The sequence below is a fragment of the Acinonyx jubatus genome, chromosome E2, assembly GCF_027475565.1.
Source record: "Acinonyx jubatus isolate Ajub_Pintada_27869175 chromosome E2, VMU_Ajub_asm_v1.0, whole genome shotgun sequence".
NCBI classification, from domain to species: domain Eukaryota; kingdom Metazoa; phylum Chordata; class Mammalia; order Carnivora; family Felidae; genus Acinonyx; species Acinonyx jubatus.
The window spans coordinates 20,862,474-20,880,260 of record NC_069396.1 but is presented as its reverse complement, the minus strand read 5'-3'; the positions used below and the strand labels follow the sequence as shown (position 1 = coordinate 20,880,260).

At 41.7% G+C, this 17,787-nt stretch overlaps 1 protein-coding gene across 3 annotated transcripts in view; it reads right to left on the bottom strand.

Annotated features, from left to right (window-relative positions):
* The window catches only part of CDH11 (cadherin 11), a 153,058-nt gene that overhangs the window by 37,287 nt on the left and 97,984 nt on the right, over positions 1–17,787 (bottom strand). For all 3 annotated transcript variants that reach the window (XM_027075901.2, XM_027075900.2, XM_053211134.1), the window contains 4 exons: positions 12,040–12,440; positions 7,094–7,388; positions 4,092–4,211; positions 1,718–1,885 (listed from right to left, as the gene is read on the bottom strand). In XM_027075901.2, coding sequence (XP_026931702.1) covers positions 1,718–1,885; positions 4,092–4,211; positions 7,094–7,388; positions 12,040–12,267 — 811 coding nt within the window. In that variant the 5' untranslated portion in view covers positions 12,268–12,440. The remainder of the gene's footprint in view (positions 1–1,717; positions 1,886–4,091; positions 4,212–7,093; positions 7,389–12,039; positions 12,441–17,787) is intronic.

Below are 17,787 nucleotides of genomic sequence, written 5' to 3'. Positions count from 1 at the left end.
TTTGTATTTTGGGGGTAACTACCCAGGAGTGTGATTACTGGATTGTAGGATAGTTCTATTTTTAACTTTTTGAGGAACCTCCATACTCTTTTCCAGTTAACTTCACCAGTTTGCATTCCTATCAAAACAGTGCATGAGGGTTCCTTTTCCTCCACATCCTCACCAACACTTTTTCTTTCTTGTATTTTTTACTTTTCCTATTATGGCCAGTATCAAGTGATAACTCATTATAGTTTTAATGTGCATTTCCTTAATGATAAATGATATTGAGCAATTTTCATCTGTAGATCTTCTTTGGAGAAATGTCTTTTCCTGTCTTCTGCCCACTTTTTTAAAGTTTATTTATTTGTTTTGAAAGGGAGAGAGAGAGAGAGAGAGTCAGGAAGGGGCAGAGAGTGAGGGAGAGAGAGAATCCCAAGCAGTCTCTGTGGTATCAGCACTGAGCCCGACTCGGGGCTAGATCTCACAAACCATGAGATCATGACCTGAGCTGAAATCCAGTCAGAAGCTTAACTGAATGGACCACCCAGGCACCCCAGCTTCTGCCCATTTTTAACTGGATTATTATTTTGGGGGGTGGCTTTACTACATTCTATGCACACTAACTGCACCTTTTATGAAACCTAGTTTTATCTAAAATGTAGGCCTTTGTCAAGATATCCAGTAGTAATTACTATTCATTAAATGATGGAAGTTGTTGTAATTATGATGATTAATAACCTTTCAAAATCATCTTCTTTTATTTCCTTCAGTAACCTTACGAATTTTGTAGAAGGACCACAATCCCTCATATAATAATAATGGCTAACATTTGTGACAAATTATGCCAGGCATTATAAGATTTTATACTAGCTGATTTAGTTATAACAACATTCCAATAAGACCTGTAGAAGACTATATTCTCCAAAAGTGGCCCAAGCCATATCTCCCATCCCACATGCATTTCCTTCAACATGACTTTGACAGTCTTTCCATTGAAAGATGGGGTCTACAAGAACTCTACTTAAATTTGGACAGTCTTATGGAAATGATGCCATGTGATTTTTGAAGTTAGGTCACAATAGACAATACAGTTTCTGCTTGGTATCCCTGGGGCTCCCACTTTCAGAACCTATCCAAGCGATTCCTTGGCAAAACCCACATGGATAGAAACCAACAGCCAACACAAGCTCATCAGACATTTGAGTGAACATTCTTGGAAGTGGATCTTCTGACCTCAGTCAAGCCGTCCTAACTTGAAGCTATGGAAACAAAGAAAAAGCAGTCTCCTCCAAGTTTTGGCCAAATGACTGATTCATGAAAAAAATAAATTATTATTATTGTTTTAAATCACTGAGGTTTGGGGCACTCTATTTTAAAACAACAGGTAACTTATTCAGTACTATTACATCCAGATTAGAAATTAGAACACTGACACAGAGAGAGGTTAATTAATTACTAGATCGCAGAACCAGTATCTAGTGAAATACCTAGCAAAATAGATTTTCTGTTTCCAGAGTTGTGGAACTTTTTACATCTCCTTTCCCGCCTCCTACCTTTACTGTACCTTCAATTTTTATGTTGCTGTTGTATTCTTTATGTTTTCATTTTTTGCATGAATGATAAAGAGACTTCATTCTTCTAGGTTTCTTTGTGAAAGCTGAGCAAAGCAGAAATGGGTTGGAGAAGGGCTAGCCATGGCACCATTAAAACGTGAAAGCCAAGCCCACCTACTTACTCTGTGGAAACTTTGGTGGGTTGTCATTGACATCAGTCAGTGTGATCGTCACTTTGGTTGTCCCTGAGAGTCCACCCATGTGTCCACCCATGTCCTTGGCCTGGATCACCACGTGGTACTCCTCCTTCGCTTCCCTGTCCATGTTGGGGAGGGCTGTTCTGATGATACCTGGATCCATGAGTGGGAAACACCACACGTATTCATTGGTAACAACATTAAAATATAAAAAGTTCTAGGCACAGGGGAAGCAGAGAGGAATAAAAAAGCTCCTGCCCTCGCAGAAGAGTCACTTTGACATGATAATTAGAATGACAAGTAGCCATACCTGGAGCACCATATAGTGGTCTTTCTCAGCAAATTGTCATAATTATTCGTATAGCATCATAATCATATATGCTTTATATGTTGCATTGTAAACACAAATAATAAGCTCATTATTCTCAGGCATAACATATCAAGATCCTAAAGGCTGAAATATTTGAGGGCCCATTGCATGGATACCCATGACTAAACCCTCACTTTTGAATTACCAGTGGAATCTTTTGAAAGTCTATCCCAGCATTCAACTCTTGGAAATGTTTTTATGATCTATATTAGGTTAAATGTAGGTGGCATATATTCCAAGCAATACATTAAAATGTAATTATTAAATTTTAAAGGAGTAAGCCAAACAAGTTAAAAACACACACAATGCATACACAAACATTGTTGTACTATCACCCGTCACTGACCACAGGGGTAAATTAATGATTGAATTCTACATGATCCCTGGAGATTAGCACATAATTTGTATGAAAACCATGCTCGTTTAAATCTCTTGGGAACATGTGCAAGCTTTTCCTCTCTGTAGATATAGTAACATTTATACTGGAAATATAAAGAAAGCACCCTTGTCCCTCTCTTAGTCTGTATTTCCCAACAGCACCCTTGAACTCACTGAGTCTTGTTTTCCTTATCTGTTAAATACTTTGGTATGTTCAAAGTGGTGGTTCCTAACCATGAGTCCTTGAGAAGAAATAAGGTTGTAATTGGAGTTCCTCCATCAGTTTTTAACATCTCAAAAATCTAGATGAAATCCTACATTTATCCTTGGTTAATGTGGAAAGGCAAATGCCTTCTATGAAATCATAGCCACACAGCCCCATAGACTGTGTTGTGAAGCAAAGTGGCTACAAATAGATAATTACGTAGGTCAGTGGAAGTGATATCTAGTAAATGGGCAACTTATCTGATTGGCAGACCCTGTGTATACATATTAATATATATCTGTATTTCATACAATTTAGCTATAATAACAGATGTGGATTATTTGCAAATGTCTTTCAAATATACAGGAAAAGGCAGCAGTTTGGGGGGTGATATTATAGAATGGAACTTTCACAGTATTTCGGTGTTTATTCTAATGGAAGGACACTAGAATAAAGTTTGGTGTAAACGAAGTGGACCATTGTGGTTTTGGTGGCTACATGTTTTCACTTTTTGGGTTTGCTGTTTGTTTTCTGTAAGAACTGTGAAGTCTTCTTTTTAGGTGACACCAATTGGGAATCTGTAAGTGCAGTGGAGGGAATGTGCCACATCCCAAACACACCTGAGCATTATTTTTTTTAACATTTATTTATTTTTTGAGAGACAGAGAGAGAGTGTGAGCAGGGGTGGGGCAAAGAGGGAGGGAGACACACAATCCAAAGCAGGCTCCATCCAGGCTCCGAGCTGTTGGCACAGAGCTTGACGTGGGGCTCGAACTCAGGAGCTGTGAGATCATGACCTGAGCCAAAGTCAGACGCTTAACTGACTGAGCCACCCATATGCCCCTTAAAATCATATCTTAAAATTCAACTTAAATTACATGTTCAACTTAAATGCATGTTTCTCAAGAATTTATCTTGATGGCCTGCCTGGGTGTCTCAGTGGGTTAACCGTCTGGCTTCAACTCAGGTCATGATCTTGCAGTTTGTGGGTTCAGGCCCTGCATAGCACTCTGTGCTGACAGCTCAGAGCCTGGAGACTGCTTTTGATTCTGTGTCTCCCTCTCTCTCTGCCCCCACCCCCCCGCTCACGCTCTTTCTTTCTCTCAAAAATAAACAAACATTAACAACAACAAAAATGTAAGATATGATTTTAAGATAAAAGTTGTGTTTTAAGATTATATTTATTATTGTGATATGGTGACATAGAGGCAGAAACAATAATAAATAAGGTTCATTGGATGCTAACCATATCCAGGCACATGCAGGCACAGTGTCTAATCCTCTCAACAATCCTGTAAGGTGGCCTTTCCTGTATTTGGGAAAACTAAGACTCAAATAGGTTTACTGAGCAGGCCTGGACTTCTTATTCACAATGTGTCACAGATCCCAACAACACTGCACAGTACCTGTCTGTGCTTCTACTGAAAAGTAGGGTTGTCCTTCTAGGATGCTGTATACTAACTTCGCGCTGTTTCCATAGGTGGGATCATCTGCATCTGAAGCTGTCACCTGGATTACCGATGTCCCTTAAAAATGAAATAAATCCATTAGCAACACCCCTTCAGCTTTTTGAATTATATTCCAGTTTACAAAGTTCCGTCTTAACTTTAAAAACGGAGAAAAGCCCCATAATTGTTTAACATGCTCTCAGTTTTCAGGGGTTCAGATGTAAAGTAATCTTGCTTCCTCTCTTCCTCTTCTTCCTTCCCTCTTTCCTTCCTTAAAAAAAATTCCCATAGCTTAAAAATGAACTTTCTATATTCATAGTACATAGTGCTCTGCTTAGTAGTTAAAATAACAATATGAACATTAATGCAAAAACATTCTAAGACCCATGCAACTGAAATGTTCAGTCTATCAAATAATTAAATAACAATTTTCCCAAAGAGTAAAATAAAAGATAATTAGTGATGAATTGCTTTTTGTGTAAGGACAGAGTATGTAGCCTTCCATCTGTAGCAGCGCAATAAATACATCATTTTATTGTTGCTTTGCATGTAATAAAATAGCTTCTAATACTGCATTTTAATGAATTTATGGCTATAAATATTGTACAGAATGTTGTTCCCTGATGACATGAGAATTGCATCTTCCCACCTCTAACGGGTCTGGTAGTTATTTAATAGAAACCACCCTTAAGACATCTGTGGGTCTGAAGGAAAGGAAACCAGGGAAATGAAGGAAGACGGGATTCCATTTCTCCTAGAAAAGCCTCTGTTCTTTGGTGGTCACCAGGATTTGAGGGCACAAAGCACTGACCTAAAGAATGGGGGAGATGCCTGGGAAGGGAAACGGCAATTAAAGCCTCCCTGCACCAGGTACTTTCGGGGCACGTTCCTTGTGTTCCACCAGCATCCATCCCCTCTGCTCCTCATTTTGACAGCAATTGTATTTTGAGAAACTGGGTGTGAGAGGTAGGAATTTTACAATCCTATTTTGCAAAGTCGATTATTGCCAGAGTCATTAGCCTAACCCCCATCGAGCAACCAACCAAACCCAGGGTTTTTCCTTGACATTTCCAGCAGAGGGGCAAGGTCCTGGGTGGGAGGTGAGGGAGCCCGTTGACACAGCTTCTGACGACCCTTTAATTTACAACTGTCAGTGATTTTTACATGGTATAAAAGGAAATCTTGCTTTTTTTTCTCATTACATTTCTGTAACTCATTATTTCGTGCAAACAACTTTTCTCAAGCTCTTCCCATAGGACCAGGCACTATTCTAGGCAGTGGACATTTATGAAGGAGAATAGGCCTAGCCTGCATCATTGTGACTGAGCTAGGGAAAGTATTACATTGTTGTGCTTCATTTGTTTCTAGAACTGCACTCAGTCCGTTATGACTCTTTTGTATTTTACTTAACCCTCGTCACAGTTTACATTATCCTCACTTTACAGATGACAAAATGAGAACTATGTGACAGTTCACCTGGCTCGTCAGGGCCACCGCCATCTGGCTTGTCAGGGCCACTGCCATAAACAGCAGCCCGGTACTGTGACACCAGGTTCGACTCTTGGAAGCCGTGATGGAAAGCCTGGGTGTTAGTCCCAAGCATCAAGGAGCTCCCAGAGGTGAGAACAATGTGAATTCTCTGGAGTGTTCTTTTTGATGGCAGGCTTTGCCTTCTGGCTCAGTTGCTCATGCTACAGTCCCCTATTTAATGATTTAGTTTCTGTTGGATTTTTCTCATTAAAATCCCTAGGCAATTACCAAGAAACTAAGGGACCGGTCACGGCCAGGGGAGACAGGCAAGAAGTGACTCAGCCCCACCTTCATAAAGTATGAGAAAAGCCCAACTTTATCTGGAGGAGGGAAAAAAAGGGGGGGGGGGTGGTGCTTAAAAAAATCGACATCCCAGGTTCTACATGCAAAGTGGAAAGAGCTTAGGGCCCTAGGGTACTTTCTGCATCTAACTGTTTTGAACAGGTTGTTTCCCATTCTTGGTGCTTGGTTTCCTCATCTGTAAAATGGGCAGTTTGGCCCTGATGATTCTTCAGTTCATTTGCGCTCTAAAATCTCTGATTCATATAATCAGACTCATTCCCTGACCAGAACAGCCATGATCACTGTCTGAAAGACAACCCCTTCTTAATATGAGGCATATTTCTCAAAAGACCACAAATGAATGCATTCTATAAAGCCAGACAAAAGTGGTTGCCAGGAAAAGGTGGCTTGTTGAAGAAATCCTTGAGAGAAGTATCCTTTGACAATGGAGAGTGTCTTCAGGCATGATGGAAGGACATATCCGCTTCTAAATTATCCTAACAGATGGTGGCATAGTGTCCTGATTAAGTGTGTATTCTGGAGCCACTTAATAGCTCAGATGACTTTCGATAAATTAGTCATCCTGTTCCTGGCTTGGGCTTTCCATCTGCAAAGTACATCAGATAGGACCTACCTCACTACAAAGATGGATTATCACAAAAAAATAAATGCAATAATGTCATGTAAGTCAATTAGTATGATGTCTACATGCAACAAATATTACGATTACTGTTCCTCATTAGACATCAGTGCACACTAGTGACTGAACTGCATTGCCTCTAATCCTGCAAGACTAGAAACTATGACTCCATTTTACAGAAGGGAACACTAAGGCGAAAATGGACAGAGCTGGACCCAAGTCGCAGAGCGAATGAGCGCCAGAACCAGGATTGCCTGCAGCCCGTCAGGTTCTTGCCATTCTGCCACACTTCTTGTGTTTTCGAAGACTAGATATTAAAATCTCAGATCTATTTTAAATATTTGAAACTTCAACTACACAAATAACACTTTTTTTGGTTGTATGCCGTTGAAGATGCGGTATAAATTCTGCTTCTTGATTTGGGAGAATATGGGCAGCAGCCCCCCACCCCACCCCCAACAGGGACACGAGGCCTGTAGATGGAGCAGGTCTCCCCTCATGTACGCACCCACGTTGGACCTCTCAGGCACGTTGGCATGATAGGTCTCATGCAGGAACTCGGGCGGGTTGTCATTAATGTCCTGGACCTTGACGATGAACTCCGACGGTGGCTCCAGCGGCCGGTTGGTGTCCCTGTCCACCGCCTGTGCCATGAGCGTGTACTGGGCTCTCTCTTCCCGGTCCAATGTCTTGGTGGCATGAATGTTCCCTGATTTGTCATCAATCACAAAAATGGTTCCGGCTCCTTCACCTGAGAGAATGTATTTAATGTTCCCATCACCAGAGTCAATATCGGAATGAAGCTAGGAAAAGAGAAACCAAGATTTGTAATTCCATGAGGGATGCCGTGGGGAAACAGAGTCTCATTCATACACCGTTTGCCACAGCACGCTGTCCACCCACACCCACACAGACGCCCACACACACACATACACCATTGAGAGGGAGATGCTCTGCCCCCATTTTACAAATGAAGAAATGGAATCTTAGAGAAGACAATTGCCTTGGCCAAAGTCACACCGCTGCGGGAGGTGAAGCCCGCATTCAGACCTGAATCCTGAGTTTTTTAAATTCTATGAGTCATACTTTCCCTCACAAATATACACACATACAAAATATACGCACATATTCACACGGGTATGCACACAAGCAAAATATACACACATATGCACATATATTAAGTTATTTTGAAAGAAACATAGATGACATAAAAATATAAAAAACAAACATTTATGCCATAAGTAAGTCTTCTCAGTTCTGATTCCCACCCCTTCAGTTTCTCTGCTCAGACACAACAGTTGTTACCAGTTTCCTGTGAATCTAAGATACGGTTTATGCATATGCTAGAATATCTGTACAGATACATAAATGCCCTCATTTGTTTTTATGCAATAAAGTGTCATAGTGCACAAATAGCACTCTGCACCTCTGTTTTCCTATAACAGTAAATTCAGGTGACCTTTTGGACTGCTACATCCACTGGATGCATGCTATCATCTCATTTTAGCTGTCTTCTTCCAAAGGACACTGAGGTTGTTTCTAGGCTTTCGTTACGATAAGCAATTCATCGATCAGACCTTTCCATAAGACACTCTGTGAGGCACATGAGGGTCTGGGGATGTGGCCTGTCAGGAAGAAGCTCTCATTCTGATCATAGGCATAAGGTGAGTAGGACGGGTTGATAAATATGAAGCTTCTTAGACTATTGAGAGAACCTTACATATGTTCAGGGTTTCCCCCTCCTTTGACAGAGCCCAGAGAAATGACGGTACTTGCCTAACTCCACACTTCACAGGGCCAGGGCATCGTCCAGTTCCCCTGACTACCCATCCTGTGCCTGGACTCTGCTCTGTGTTTCATAACATGGGACTCACCCAAAGACCACATCTGATTTTCCTGTAGCAATGAATTCCTTACCTTCCCTTGATGTCATCTCAATGTCTGAAGCTTTCATCTGAATTTAAGTACCTCTGCCCTCATTATGCCCTTTGTGTGAAGAGAGAAGCATTGCTTTTGCCATTCTTGTAGGCTTCAAGGCTAGCCAAGTGGCTAAAAAGCCCTTGGTTCTGCCTACTATGTGAGAAAACCCAGTATACACCAAAAAGCTTTATTCAAATGGCATTGATAATAATATTGATTGATTAGCAATGACATTTTCATACTGATATTATTAGTAATGTCATTTAAATATTATTGTTAACACCAATTTGATTATTGTTAGGAAACCAAAGCCTGGGGAGCTTGTTCAGAATCACAAAGCAAGATAGAACACAGTGCTTTTTAAAGATGTTTGTATTGGTTTCAGTTTCCCAGAAAGTATCTAATTGATTTGCAGCACCTCAGTGAAACACCAAATATTTCGGCTCAGGGGGTACCTGTAGGTACAAATCAGGAAGACCATTTTGATTTTAGTTCACAGTGTTTCTCAGGAAAATTTGAAAAAATATACCTGTCTTCAGAACTTGTTATTCATAACAAGCTACGTGTTGTCATGAAATGATGGTTAATACATTTCTCATGAATAAGGCAGTTTGTGAGTAAAATATGAAGCTATTTTGTGGCTTCTAAAGGATGAACAGAATTGGTCTGATCTTCATACAATTTCCCCAGTGAGGGCGGGATCCCTGCCGCCATGCGGCTGGCTTTCTCCCCAACCCCCCAAACAGTTTGCATTTGTTCCTTTTCTCTGCCTGAGACCTGGCAAAAGTTAGGGGCTCAGTCTTGTGAATGAAAAACAAGGAAATAAATGCTTATTTTAATGGGAGTGGCTAGAAGGGAAGTTTCTCTGGGCTTTCATGAATTCCACGTGAGCTTGGCAAGTTTCTTATGAATTAAACAGATTCTAGTTCATGATCAACCAAATCACTGCAAAAGTGTAAACTTACAGCACTCCTTATCTTTCTCTACTTTGTTTTCGGATTTGAAAGTTAGATATAAATTCCTTCTTTTTCTCTCTCCCACAAAGATGACCTGTACAACTGACAACACTATTTATTAGGTTCTACACAAAAAGCAGTTTGGGAAACCATTCCTTCCTATCAGGGGACCCAGTTGCTGAGGCATACACAGCCAATTCCTAATGCCAAAGACTGCTGGCTTCCCCCTCTGCAGGGCACAGCACGACACAGACTGTGCTTCCTGCAAGAAATCTGAAAGTCCATCGCTTGCCAAATTCTACTTTTTCAGAGCATCATAAAGCACTCAACCTTGAATGCTGTCAAATCAAAGGTCATCTAGTCTATTCCCTCTATTCATGGGGAACTATATATATAGATATCAATATCTATATCTATATCATCTATATCTTTATCTAATCTATATCATCTATATCTATATCTATCTATAGTTATATATATATATATATATATATATATATATATATATATATCTCCACATTATCTCAAAAGGAAGATCCATAGGATCCAGCCCCCCTTTTTTTTTCTTCTTCCCCTCTCCAATCGGACATCTCACACTCAATCTCAGGTACCAGGATTTCAAAGCCCATTCACTGCTTCCTCTTCTCCATGTTTTGTCCTATGATCCCTTTTAGTGGGCTTGCCAACTGCTTGTTCCACAGAGATAAGGAAATGACTCTCCAGGTCCTGTCTCTCCTACAATCTTCCACCCTAATGAACACACCATTCTCCACTGAGAAAGTCCTTAAGGCAAAGGTTCTATATTCTCAGAAAAATTTACGCACAGCTCTCCATGGTGTTCAAGCTGTATAGCCCCTGCCATGACTGAAGTCTTGTCTTCCTTTCTGGGCACAGAGCCCATCTCCTCACGTAGGGAATTCACATGCCAATCATTTCCCTGGGTTCCCATTTCCCAAGACTACTTCTATTTTGGGTATAATCTTTCCATTTTGGGGTATACATGAATGAAACTCCTTTGGTACATCTCTTTGAAAAGGCATTTCCCCAACCCTGAACATTACTCAGATGCTACTATGAACCTCTTCCAAATAAGTCAATTACATAAATATGGATTACTGCTCTCATGTTAAAGAACAACTGAAATAACTCAATGGAATATACAAGACTCAGAAATTAGCACCCTCCAGATCTACTCTTGTACTTTTCCCCCTTCACTGGATAACTCCTACTCATTCATCTCTCATGTTACAAGTTATTATCATGTTCTTTATAAAACCTTCCTTCATCCCTCCCAAACATTACCGGGTAAAAGTATCATCACTTCTGTTGAATTTATTCATTATTTTAGTTTTAGGTGGGTTTTTTTTTGTTTGTTTGTTTTTGTTTTTCGTTAGATAAGTTTGCCTTTCTACTAGCCTCTGAACCCTTTGAGGTCAGGGACTATTTTATGCTAGTCTACCGTTTGCTTAGCTCTTTCCCTGAGCATAGTAGGTGTTCATTCTTGTGTAGATGACCACTCATCTCCTTGTAGTTAATGTCACTCTCTTCTCTGAAAGATGGTTGCATGCTTTATCATAAATGATAATGGACAATAATTTTTTTAATGTATTGTGGACTTTCTACTCTTGCACTTTTTTGGAGGGGTTACACAGAGAATGCAGAGTCTGAGTACTGCTAGAACTCAATTCATCCAACTGGGTTTTGCCATCCCTAAGCTCAAGTGGATAAAAATCTCATCCATTCTGAAGACACATCCATTTGTCTCATCAGATATTTACAAAGGCTTCCCCAAAACTAGGCTTAGTACCAGGACCTCGGGACACAGGACATTGGGCCAGTCCAGTGAGGGAGACTGATGAATAAATAAACATGTGTAATGCAAAAAGGCAAGCTTTCATAAAGAGTGGAGAAGGGCACCAGAGTTGGAGATAGGGTGTAGGCAGGGACATGTCTTCCTTTGGAGAATGGGCCAATAAATGATGGCTAATTAGTAGACTATTGTGCAGCTATTAAAAATGGAGTTCCATGGTATAACATTCAGTGGAAAATGTAAGTGTTCTTAACATGGATGACTATGAATTGAAAAATTAAAAAGTCTGAAAGGCTGTTTTTTTTTTTTTTAATGTTTAGTTTTGAGAGAGAGAGGACAGAGCATGAGCAAGGGAGGGACAGAGAGAGAGGAAGACACAGAATCCAAAGCAGGCTCCAGGCTCCGAGCTGTCAGCACAGAGCCCGACGTGGGGCTTGAATCCAGGAACAGTGAGATCATGACCTGAGCTGAAGTCGGATGTCCAACCGACCGAGCCACCCAGGCTCCCCAAGAGGCAGGCTTCAGGCTCTGAGCTGTCAGCACATAGCCCGATGTGGGGCTCAAACTCGTGAACCATGAGATCATGACCTGAGCTGAAGTCAGATGCTTAACCGACTGAGCCACCAGGTGCCCCTGAAAGGCTGTTTAAACATTGATTTTATGGTTTTTACTGAAGCGCCATTAGTGCCTAGAAATTTTCTTTTTTGGCCATACCCTACTATTGGAACAGTGGCGAGAGAGACAAATGCTGCCTAGCAGCAGCCTTACCCTGCCCACGAGCACGGGGTCAGGCCCGGTGTACTCCTCGATCACGAAGAACTGGTTCCAGACCCAGCCTCTCTTGGAGCGCTGCAGCACCTGCCCCTCCTTGCCCTTCTCATGGTGCCCGTGGAACGAGGGTCGCAAGTGGCTCCGTCGCTCGGTGGTGAAGGCCTGGCTGTGGCACAGCACGCCCAGGCACACCAGGGCGGCTTGTAAACAGTAGTGCTCCTTCATTTTTGGTTATGTGGTAGGCACAGGAGAATGCAGCTGTCACCCCTTTCACCAACCCTGTGGCGGCCTGGCTGATGGTGGCCTCCCAGACGTGTCAGGCAGACCTCTCTCGGAATGGAATGTCTCTGCTGGCTGAGCACATCACGGTCAGGGCTGCCCACTTCCCCAGTCGGCTTCTGCGGGCAGAGAGAAAGGTCAGATTAGCTGCGGGTTCCATCCCCAATTCATTTCAATCCCATCCCATAAACGCTGGACCACAGGAGCGCTTCCTTCTGGGTAGTGAGGGGGCAGGCTGAGTAAGAAACAGTCCCTGCTCTCTCTTGCAGCTTGTCACATGGCGGGTGGGATAAACACACAAGGAAATCCCTCAAGGTCTTTATGAGGATGAACACGTGTGCTGTGGAATCCAGCTGCCAGGGTGTCAGTGGCAGTTTTGCCACCTACAAACCAGCTCCAGGTTTGGGGTAAACCCCAGCTCTTTGAGCTCTGCTTGCTCATTTATGAAATGGGGATGCTAATCGTACTCACTGCAAGGTTGACACGGGGATTAAATGACTAGTGCCTCTAAATCCTTTAGCACGATGTCTGGTACAAAGCAAGCATTCCATATTTATTTATTATTATTATTGATCACAGTTACGCTAGGGTATGTTTTCATAATGGGGAAACTTGGGGCATTATGGGAGTCCAGGAGAGGAACATCTAATTCATGGGGATTGAGGGTGGAGACGGCAGAGAGTAGAGTAGAGGCAGTTGTGGGAGACTCCTGGAGTGCAGGCTGGCTGTGCTCCACCCTCAAGTGAGTTACTGTGATCAGAACGGAGTGGATGGGTTGGCCATGCAGGAGAAACAGTGTGACCCAAAGCCCAGAGCTCTTCATAAGCACAGCACGTCCCAACGCTGGTCAGCATGACTGTGTGGTGTAAGGAAGGAGAAAGGCAGCAATGGAACCTGCCAGAGAAAGGAGGTTGGGGCAGATGCCGAGAAACCACTCATGGTCACTGAAACACTTGCCAATTAAATAATCAATCAAGTTCTCATTGGTGGATCAGTGAATGCTACAGAGTCAATTTAATGAACAAGATTTGCTTTTGTTTGATCAAAGGTCTACCCAAGAAGCTGAAGATCCTTAACCTGGCAGTCTTAAAAAGGATACTTTACAAGCTTTTTCCAACCAGGAGATGCAAAATGCAAGAGCATACCCCACTGACTGATCCAAAGGTCTTGTTCCTGGCACTCAGCAATGGCTCAGCTACTCATGAGTAGAAAGATGAGCCTTCCATCCCTCTTGTGGGTTTCTGACCTATAGTTACTCTGGTCCTTAATTCCTGCCTCAGGTTCCTGGACTTCTTCAGTAGACTTAGTCTTGCTGGTGCTGGAATGTTAATTATTCCCTATGCAACTCCCCTTGCTTGTTCCCCTCCCTAGCGCCCTGCATTTTCTTCTGGACAATCAACCTCTTCCTTTGGTACACCACCCACACTCCAGCTGAAACCCTAGCTCCCAGAACCAGGCAATCAATCCCCATTACCACACCCACCACTGAAGGAGGTGAATCACTAAAGATTGTTGGACACGGAGGGTAACACACTGATACTGAGGATGACACTTCATTTCAGCACTGGTGGGTCTAAATGACACTGGTGAGCTTGTTGAGCAGTGTCGAAAAAAAATCATTTAATTCTTAGCTATCCAGTATGAATGTAGTGGTAGTAGTGGGGAGGGGGGAAGGGAAGAGAACAGAAAGGAAGCATCCTGAATCTTGGCATAGTGGAATGTACCTAGATTTGAAGATCAGATAGACCAGGATTGGAATACCACTTCTATATCTTATAATATAGAAGGCCTTGGGCATTTCATTCAGGCACTCTGAGGCTCTGGAGTGGTCTTGTCTCGACAATGTTGATGACCAGAATTGCTGCACACATACGGGGCTGCATACAGAGCAGGGCACACACCGGGTCTCTTCCTCTCCTCCTAGAGTGCCACAATCCAAGCCCACAGGTCTTACTCAGTATAAGGAGGTGTTCTTGCCTTACAGATTGAGATGCCCAGAAAAGGATGGTGAGGTGCTTTCTCTAAGAGACGAACTGAGGAATAAGAGTTACATGGGGGATACCACATGGTATCCGTCTGGTCTTAGTGTCTAGAAAACAAAGGAATTGGTGGAATTCTAATTTGTTGGAGCAGAACATTGTCCCTTATGGTGGTCTTTGACTTTACCAACCCAAGCTTCTCTGCCTCCTTTGTAATATGGGAAAACATATCTAGGTTTTCAGAAGTCCGTCACTGCCCCCAGTACACGGTATGATGTATTCTGTTAGTCTCTTTTCAAGGAATATGGAGTCCAATATTTGTTGTAGACAGACATTTCAGGGTATGCAAAAGGCTGTGTGGAAGAGAGAGAAAGACTGAAAAGGCAGTGTCATCATTTAACAGCTTCATTCTTAGACTTGGGCATATTAATAATACATCAAATGCTGTTTCTTGCAATCCAAACTGACTGTGTGGAAAAAGCACAGATAGGGACCCAGGAGCAGTTAGATCACAAAATGAGTCAATGTGAAGCAATACAAAGATCCTCGGGCTTAAGTCAGGAAGCCAGATATATCGTCAAGGATCTGCCAGTAGCTTGTCATGGGACCTCATCATTCCCGCATTGGTACATTCTCTCTAAAATGAAGCTGTTGGGTGACATTTTCTGCAAATGGCTTCCAGTTTCAGATTCATGGTTGGAGCTCCAGTGAGAGATTGTTGGGGATTTCTTCTGATTCATACACCATCTCCTTACTAAACTGGATTCCTCTTCATGGTTGGGATTATACTTTATACATGATTATAGGTCCAGTGCCTGCACTTTCGAAAGCAAACCATTAATAAAAGCTGAATGTATGATTTGAGCCACATACTTCAAGTAAACTTAATACTGCCACCGTAGAATCTTAAGAAGAAGCAAGAGAAAAGACCATATGGTGCAACAAGATCCCTGCCCATTTTACACCATGCCAAGTATTAAGTGTTCATTCACATGGTGATAAATTATTCTTGCATATAAACTGTGAAGTATATTTGAAAGAAAGGGTTTAATTAAAGTTCATATTTCTGCACCTCTTTCTTCTGGCTTCCATTTTGCTGTAAAGCACAATTATTTCTGACACCAGAAGTGTTAAAACTAGATGACAACTTTTTTCCCTTGATAAAAAAAATTCTAGCTAATGAATTTAAGAGTTTCCACATGACCAATAAACAACAAACCCACTATTGAAAATATGAAATTATCGATTTTCTTTTCTTGGAAAGAATAGCAAAAACAACTTGCTTTTAAAAGTAACTCATTGACAGGCACCTGGGTGGCTCAGTCGACTTCGGCTCAGGTCATGATCTTGCAGCCCCACATTGGGCTCTGTGGCAATAGCTCAGAGGCTGGAGCCTGCTTTGGATTCTGTGTCTCCCTCCCTCTCTGCCCCTTTCCCACCCGTGCTCTGTCTCTCTCTGTCTCTCAAAAATAACTAAACATTAAAGAAAATAATAAAAGACATAAAGTAACTCATTGAGGGGCGCCTGGGTGGCTCAGTCAGTTGAGTGTCTGACTTCAGCTCAGGTCAGGATCTCATGCCTCGTGGGTCTGAGCCCCGCATTGGGCTCTCTACTGTCAGCGCAGAGCCCACATGGGATCCTCTGTCTCCCTCTCTCTCTGCCCGTCCCCCGCTTGTGGATGTGTGTCCTCTCTCTCTAAAATAAATAAATATTTTTTAATTAAAATAAGTAAAAGTAACTCATTAAACCCATTATTTCAAAGTGCTTCTTCAATAAGTAAATGTAATATGTAAAAGTTATTTTAATTATTAGCCTCAGGCATGTATAAGATGAATTTTAAGACATAATTTAAAAAATACATATTCATTTTCAGAATGAAAATTCACTCAGTGAAAGCTTTTTCTAGCTATTGTTCTAAAAACTTTACAAATAGTAATTCAGCCATTTATTTCTACAACAAACTTCTGAATAGGTACTATGAATATTCTTATTACAAAGGATGAGGAAGCTGGGGCCTGGATAAATGAAGCAATTTGTGTGAGGCTACACTTCTGGGAAAGAGCAGAGCTGGGATTTGAACACATGCCATCTGGCTCTGGCATCTGTGTTCGTAACCAGTGAACAATACCAACTCCTGCCATTTGTTTGTGTCTGAATTCATAAAGAACTGATGTGGCTCCTGTGATACAGATACTGTAAGCTAGCGGGCACCTGAAGTAAACCAACATTAGAACGTGGTATATACTAATAATATGACTCTGATGAAAATAGTAATAAAAGTTAATATTTGTACCGGATTATTTTCTGGCTAACACTCTTCTAAGTGCTTTCCACGAGTTGAGTCATGAAATTTTCACAATAACCCTACAAAATAGTACTATTGCAAGTCCCATTTTATAGGTAAGCAGTCTGAGGCATAGCAAGATTTAGCAACTTGCCCATGGTTACAGAACCAGTAAGTAGAGGGACTGGGACACGAACCCTACGTATTTGGCTCCAAGGTCTGCATCCTTGTCCCCTATAATCCTGTGCCCCATACTGTCCTTCGGAGAAGAAAAGACAGCAGGTCATACATAGACATGCATCCTGATACACACATAATAGTCTTACAACGAGAACAGTTTAAGTTTTGGTGGCACTGGGGATGACTAAAATACTAAAACCAAACCCAGAAGAGGAAGATAAAGCATTTTATAGCAGTGACCAAAGTGAAGACGAACAGGAAGTAATTACATCAGTCCATCAACAACACAGTACAACCAGGTCCTTAACACATTACACAAAACTTAACCGTTGCTTTTTATTTTTAAATGCTCTGTTTCAGAATTTCTAATTATATACGTTTAAAAAGTGTGTTCAAGGAGATTCATTTTTCTTCTTTAAAGAAACACTTCTAAAATCTAGAAATCTGATTGATATATTCAATGGTAGAGAGTTTGCAGGAATCACACATGAAAATTAATAGGAGGCTGCCCTCCTAAGAAGGTCTTGACATTGGTAATAATCAGGGAAATATATCAGTGTTCTAATTGGTTTTAATAAAGACCCCCAAGGCGATTCTCAAACAATCCTTCCATTAAAGCACTTTTTAGCAGTGTGCCAGGATGTCTAAGCATTGGGGTTCCACTAAAACATATAGGAGGACTTTACTTTATGGTGGGAGCATATTGCTCGGAAGGAAAAATAAATGTTGTTGAAAGTCACAGGAGTAATAACATGACAGGAAAATGGATTTGCAAAACCACCAGCTCTAAGTGGAAGTCTCGCCCCTCTATCTTGAGAGCAGATAGCCCGTCATAAGCTATTGCGCCTTGAGCATAAAACCCTCTTGCTGTGCCTGCTTTTGTCTCCGTAAAAGAAAATGACATATACGGGTGTTTAAGTATATTTGGACTCCTGCTGGAAATTGTTATCGGGTAGAGAAAGAAAGACGGAAGCGCTTAGCAGAAAGCAAGCAGCTTTGGTTTTTCAGCTTTCTCTTCCCCA